Source organism: Asterias amurensis, chromosome 3 (genome assembly GCF_032118995.1).
Source record: "Asterias amurensis chromosome 3, ASM3211899v1".
Taxonomy (NCBI): domain Eukaryota; kingdom Metazoa; phylum Echinodermata; class Asteroidea; order Forcipulatida; family Asteriidae; genus Asterias; species Asterias amurensis.
Window position 1 is genome coordinate 16,840,400 of NC_092650.1, and position 7,303 is coordinate 16,847,702.

Here is a 7,303-nt window from a genome sequence, read left to right on the forward strand (position 1 = left end):
CAAATATTGTTCTTAACTTGTACGATAGCAAATGTTACTAACATTTTACCCCAAAATAATGTAAAAGAAAAAAAGAAAAAAGAAACAAAAGGGTTTCTAATTGTGTTTTGTACTGTAGGCCCATTTACACGTTAAACCGATAACTGCAAGTAAAAACCACACAAAAGAGTGAGACAATAGTCAAGTTATGTTAGTTTTTTTAAAACTTATTATCGGTCATAGCAAGGTCTACTAAAATTTTACCCCAAAATAATGAAGGAACAAAACCTTCTCCACTAGGAAAACAATTCCAGATACTCATCTCTTATTAATATACTTTCGAAGTGTTTGTGTGTTTCGCTCTTTACTCAGTATCTGCAATGGATCCACCAACAAGGACAACAATTCTAGAATATACTACCGATATACTACCGATCTTATAGTTTTACCCTTTCGAAGTGTTTTTGTATGTCGCTCTTGTTCAGTATATCTACATGGATTCGTGACCCTTCTGATGGCGGCAGTTGTGACACCAAGGTCAGGTCGTCGAATCACTCACAAAGGTATTTTTTTGGCTCGGGGACAAGGACCAGGTACCTGTGTCGTCTTGTGGTCCCATTCCCAAACATAGAATACTAAATAGACCCCTTTCATTCACTACACTGTGCTGTAAATACATCCATATACGGGTTAATGTGTAAACAACAGATAAACAACTACATGCCAGCACATGTCTTATTATGAATCACAACGGTATAGAGAGTCACAAGAGTTTTATACCTTCCATTTTAACGTGGCGAGCCAAGGTTACAACTGTGCCAAAGTTATTAGGGGAGTTAAAAAACCTCATGACTTGGAAAAAAAAAAAAAAAAAAAAAAAGGAAAATAATAATTGGCTTTAGTTGTTACAACAAATTGTTACAGAAATCTTTTCCATAAACGGTGTTAATGCTTTCCAGCTGTTTAGAGGGCATTTTTTTTTTTTTTGTGCTGGCTAGCTATTCTTGTCGTACTTTCTTTTTAGCTTGGTGGGCCGAGGAAGACGGGCTAGCGGGGGAGGGTTTACCTCCTATCGGGGGTTTTATCTACAAAGACCCGGTAGTATACAAGACTGTAAAACCCCAAAATTAATGGCTGCTGCCTCAATCGTGAAAATAAGCTTTTATTCCCCCATCTAACTGGTTTTGACGGCCGTCGGCTGCTTTACAATAAGAACAACATCCACTGGTATATTATAAAGATCGAATTAAACAGAGGAAAGTTTTACTTATATATCGATGATTTATAAGAAGGATAGCGATAAAGTAGGCCACTGCAGTTCCACTTAAACCAGATTAAATTACCCCTTTAATCCCGACAACATAAACGAAGTGGACTCGAGAAAGATTTTAGAAACAGCACGAGCCTAGCCTAGCCTGGCCACAGTGTTTTGGGAGATTTGCGTTTGTTAGTACTTGGAAAGTTATACAGCACCACGGTGTGTATAGGCAAGTTTTTCGTGGTGCTGGGTTGAGGAAAGCATGTCCCGTTGTAAATTCATCACAACTGGGTTTCAGTAATCGAGTGGAACGTAGAAACTCGGGTTAAAAATTAGCAATTAATTTATTTGGTCGTCAAAGGAACACTGACAGTTATCGTCGTTGGCCTGTACTGCTCTCTCTCTCTGTGTGCGGTCGCGATAGGTGGTCTCCACGCCGCGCTGATTGGTTGGTAGATTCGGGGGCGGGGCGTAAGGGAAACCCTATAACATCCAGAGACTGGCATGACGATTGCTACGTGTTCAAGTTTCAGTGTATGGGTAGAGTAATAGTGTTCAGGCTGAGGCCTTGCAGAGTGGATCCATGCACATGTACGCTTTCAACTCGGTGGAAAATTCGGGCACTACGCCACCCTCCAATCTGGGGCTGACCATGCAAGCCAGTTTCGCCACGGCAAACTCGGGCACGCCGAACACGCTAGGCGTAATGCACCCCGTGTTCCAGGAACAAAGTTACTATCGCCACCCGAGCTACTCGGCGATGCCCGTGTCGGTGTACAGCCACCATGACCAATACTCCAGTATCGCACGGGGATATGGGCCGTACGGACCCCAGCAGCAGAACCCAAAAGACCTGGTCAAGCCTCCGTACTCGTATATTGCCCTGATCGCCATGGCCATTATGAACGCACCGGAGAAGCGGTGCACCCTGAATGGGATATACTCCTTCATCATGGACAGGTTTCCATTTTACAGGGAAAACAAACAAGGGTGGCAGAACTCAATTCGGCACAATCTATCCCTGAATGACTGCTTTCTGAAGATACCGAGAGACGACAAGAAACCAGGGAAGGGTAGTTACTGGAGCTTGGACCCCGACAGTTACAACATGTTCGATAATGGTAGCTACTTGAGACGTAGGAAGCGATTCAAGAGAACTAAAGCCATGGCGGAAAAGGAGGAGAGGGAACGCCTACATGAGGCAGCTCAGTCTGGGGATGCAGCATCTCAAGAATCAATCGCTCATCAAAATGGCGTCTCGTCAGGGGCCGAAGAAACAACTCATCCAGCGGCGTCGACGTCCCCCATCACGGCTACCTCCAAGGTGCAGACCAATGTAAGCGCAAACACCCCTCTTTTAACCCCCAAAGTTGAGCCCGTGGACTCCCCCGTTCTACGCGACTCTCCCGTGGGTCATTCGCGGCATTTATCGGGCGACGGGACCATGATGACCACCTCGCCGACGAGTTACACCGTTGACAACATCATGACTGTGCAGCGCGACTCGACGAACGGGTGCACCTCGGCCGACATGAACTCAAACAACACTCACCCCCACTCCGGACGGCCCGGTCAACTCGTGTCGCCCCAGCCACTGAGTTATCAGACGTATCTCTCAGGGACGGGCGGTGTTTCCTGCTCAAAGACAAGTACCGGTAATGTGAACCTAAACCATCCTAGCATGAACTATCACTGTAACATGTATGAGCCAGACTTGAGCATGGGGAAGCACATGGCTATCGCACCCACACCAGAAGAGGTGCACCAGGAACAAGGGCTGTCCCAACGGCCGAGTCCCCAGGGCCCGAACTCCATAATGACCACACAGCCTAGCAATCTCAGCCCGGTGCACCGTACGACCAGCAATTCTTGGTACCAAGGCCCCCCGAGCTCGGGCGATCTTCACGGCAGCAGTACACCGGGCTCTCACGGTCAGTCCTTCGGTATGTACGACTCGCAACGGCTACCCTCACAACGGCTGATGGCACTGAGTCACAACTCTCCCGTCACACTCGGTTTGAATACCGCCGACAGTTGCCAACTAGCCGCTTCATCATACCGCTCCCCGACCGGCACACCGGCATCCGGTATGTACCATGTGACTGGACAATACTCTTCGTATGACTGTACAAAGTACTGAAAACCATAACAAAAACAAAAACCTTACAAAAAAAATTACCTTAAAAAAAAAACCAAACACAAAAATAATGCAAAAAAAACGGGTTTCTAAATTGTGTGTTGTACTGTAGTGTAAAATCTATCAAGTGATTTCGAGAGGCCCATATTTAACTGATAAACCGTATGGGGCAAGAATACACCAGAGTGTATCAGACCAGTCTAAATAGATTGCCAATGTACACAAGATCGACACTGGGTTTTTATTTTCTTTACATAAAATCACGTTGTGTTGTTTGATTTGGGCTAAAGTAAAGTCGGGGCACAATTTGTTGTTTGGTGTTTTTGAAAGTCAGAAAAAAAGAGAGCAAAGAAAAGAAGTTAGTTTGTAAAAAGTCTCTCCGCCACTCACTTCTTGGCACTTTGTTTTTGTTAGCATTTCGGACCTTTGAATAATATTGCTTTAACAAACAACCGGACCCCATTGACTTTGTGTGGAGCTACGTTTTGTTGATATCCCCATCATTGATCCACTGCTGTGTTAAACTGGGAGAGACTATTCCCACACATTGCTGCTTCACAATATGTTATATACGGACACTTGTGTTTTTGATTTAAACATTATCAACATCAGTTTCTTAGCAATCAATCAATATAAATACGTTGTTACTGTACTGTTATCTTTCATTGTGTTATGTACACCAAACTGTTCTGTTATTTTACACCAAACTGTTATTTTATTATGACAATCCAATTTTAACAACTTATGTACTACTTGAATACCGAATGTAAACACACCAGACACACACATCAGATTTTATGTTTGCTTGAAATTCTGAATTATTATTTTTATTTTGTGAGAATTATTTTATTAATGTTGTTGCTCATCTTGGTCATTGATATTAATTCCGATCCAAAGCGGTCTGTTAATTTTCAATTTATAGACTTTGTGAGCCGCTTCACTGTAGCATTTTCATTTTCCATGAGAGAGTTTTTTACTTAACAAAAAACAGGTAATATCCGTAATCGAATACTCGGTGACCGGAAAAGCGCGCTATAACAAGCGTATCAAACCGCACACCTTTTTTAAAGAATCATTTACCACAAAATTACTTTTATATTTTGTTGTTGTAAAAAAATGAGGTAATAATTTTGTTGTGTCATACAGAATAGTGTGGACTTGAGAGAGTGGGAAGGTTTAAAGTTAAACGGGGGGCAAAACCTCCAAAAGGGGGGCTTTTTAGGAGAGCAATGTGCAATTCAGTGTTGGCTTTTTAGAAAACTGCTGAGTACGCTTGAGAAACCTTGCCAGGGTGACCGACCGTTTACCGTGTGTGGCGGTCTGCCAAGCGAATGCTTTTCTCCCGGCTCTATTCAATTTACACCCGTCAACTCAGATATTCCCCAAACTACCGCGACCGGCAGAGCTTCACCGTGTCAAGCGATGTTTTTTGGATTAGGTTTATCGGGGTATATAATAATGCACACTTCTTACACTCAGTCTAGCCGGACTTAATTCGGAATCGTTTATTCAACTGGCATTGTTATTTTGTTTTTGTTTGATGGAGTTAAGTATTAATTTGTTAACACCATGCAATACAAATGTACTATGTTGTGTATACACAAATTGTATATATAAACATGTATAGAAACAATCATAATATTTATATGTTGCACGTTGTTAAAACACAAGGAAGGTTCTCTATTTGTGAATATTATGCCAGACATCCAACAGTGATCAAGAATTTATACTAAAACTTAGTGATTATCGAATAAAATGTTGTCAATCTTGAATACAATTATCGATCAAAACACACATCTCTCTCATTTTGGTCTTCTCTTTTTTTTTCAAATCATTGCCACTTGCGTAAGGTAGGCTACATATCACAATCAATCAGCACAACCATAGATTGATTTAACCATTTAACCCATTGTAGAGTCAATCCAAAACAATTTTCTGGCAGTACCATTTGCGGTTCTCATCTTTCCACTGTCGACTACGCTTTCATTTTGTTGCAGCCCATGCTCCAAATTATCCCAAAGTGAAAGCAATGCACATAGGGTAAACGAATTGTCATAATCATTATCGTTTTATAGTTTTTGAATTATTGTTTTATATCACTCCTATACCCATATACATTGAACTGTCTGGCAAATTTCCCACTTGTCTTGTTTATTTGATGTTCCTTTTTTTTTTTCACCCACTTATGTCACATCTGAACCAACGGTCCTTGTTAGTCAAATTTACACAAAGTTGTAATGATTTTAATGTCAATTTGTGCAGGGGACACAAAGCTGAAGTATAACATCTGTATCAGCCAAACAGGCTCGACTCCAACCATTTATAAATTCAACAGAACGTTTTACTCTAAGATAAAACCATTAAGCTTAAACTGTTTTGGAAATTCAAAATCTTATCAAGGGAAAACAATCCTCTTAAAATGTTGTCCCGGTGTGTTTTAGTTTGCAAAAGCTGTTATAATTTTATTTATTTATTTATGTTTTGTCAATCCCTCTCTCTCGTTCGACTGAGTCGGATCTGAGAGAAGAATTATGCAGCGCTAGTTCGGGGTTGTTCTGCCACATTTTATAACAACGAAAAAAAAAAATAAGAAAGAAAAAAATAAAGAGCGGGAAAAAATCGATCTTCACCGTCGACTGAGTCTCACGGTTCATTAGGAAGAAAATTGTCACGTGATCAAGCTCTGATTATTCCAAAGCACTGGGGTAGAATTTTTTACAGTATTTAATAATAAAAAAAAATTGCAATTTGTGATGATTAAGGGGAAAACACGCAATCATTTCCCCCCTTTGTTGTAACCACGAACGAGTTGGTATAACTTATCGAATCAGATTAGCTTTTTAGTTAGACGCACGAATTCATCCACTCCCTGAGAATAATTAACGCAATGAAATTATCAAAATGAAGTGTTGTATATTTGTTTGTGTTGATGAAACCAAACTAAGAAGTGTTGGAATTTTTTTTAAGTTAAAGACAAGAGGCTGTTTGACTAGTGGCTGAGAGACTAAGATTTGATACCAATTTTCCTACCATTATTGTAAGTGGGTGTAACCGTATAGTAAGGGGCTGAATATTAAACAAAGATTATCTAACATCATAACTAATAATCCAAAATACGTAAGCAGATTATTTCTTACAAAACTTTAAAGAAGAGGCTGACTTTTATTTTGTTTTCAGAGACGATGTAAATCATAAATATTGGTATTTCACACAACGTTTTTTTTATTTATAGCAACTCAGTAGTAAGTCATTGTTTTTTTTTTAAGTTTTTATAAAATACTGATTTTGATCACTGATTTCAACACCCACAGTTTGGACTCGTAAAATATTGCTGTTCTTTTAGTAACAGGGTGTGTAGTGGACCATGTACATTGGACATTGATTATATAACGACGCAACTTTTGTCTTTCTGTTTAAAAAAAAAATAAAATCATTTTTGGAGTATTTTTATTTAGCAATACTGTCTTCAGATGCTAATGTTTTTTAGTTTTTTTTTCTTTTTTACTGTGTAACTTAAAGACAAAGTGAAACCAAAACTCAAGACTTGTTGGGCATTTCTGGTGGTTTGTTTAATTTAAATTTAATTTGTCTTTAAGACACACTTGTTTAATTAGATGTTAAAATGTTTGTACATTGTGTTTATATAAAACAACAGAATGGGAATACTCAGTGGTTATAAATAATTCTTGAATATTTCTGAGGAATTGTGGGAGACCACAAAACCGCTTTCTCCTTCTGTTGACAAGTCTAATAAAATGAGAATGATTTTACGCTAGGATGTAATTGAGTTGCGATGTGTGTCTGTTCGGTTCGATTCAACCTTGGGATGGTAGAAGTAGGAGAGGGGAAGTAAGAAAGAAATAAGAGGGGAAAAATAGAGTAGCGTATTAGAGTCAGAAGCACGGTGGGGGAAAAGTGGAATATTGTCG

General features: G+C 39.9%; 1 protein-coding gene across 1 annotated transcript; it reads left to right on the top strand.

Annotated features, from left to right (window-relative positions):
* Positions 1-1,769: 1,769 nt before the first annotated feature.
* On the top strand, positions 1,770-5,151 carry LOC139935220 (forkhead box protein C2-B-like). Its single transcript, XM_071929713.1, has one exon. The coding sequence runs from the start codon at positions 1,821-1,823 to the stop codon at positions 3,375-3,377; it is 1,557 nt and encodes a 518-aa protein (XP_071785814.1). The 5' UTR covers positions 1,770-1,820; the 3' UTR covers positions 3,378-5,151.
* The last annotated feature ends 2,152 nt before the right edge of the window (positions 5,152-7,303 follow it).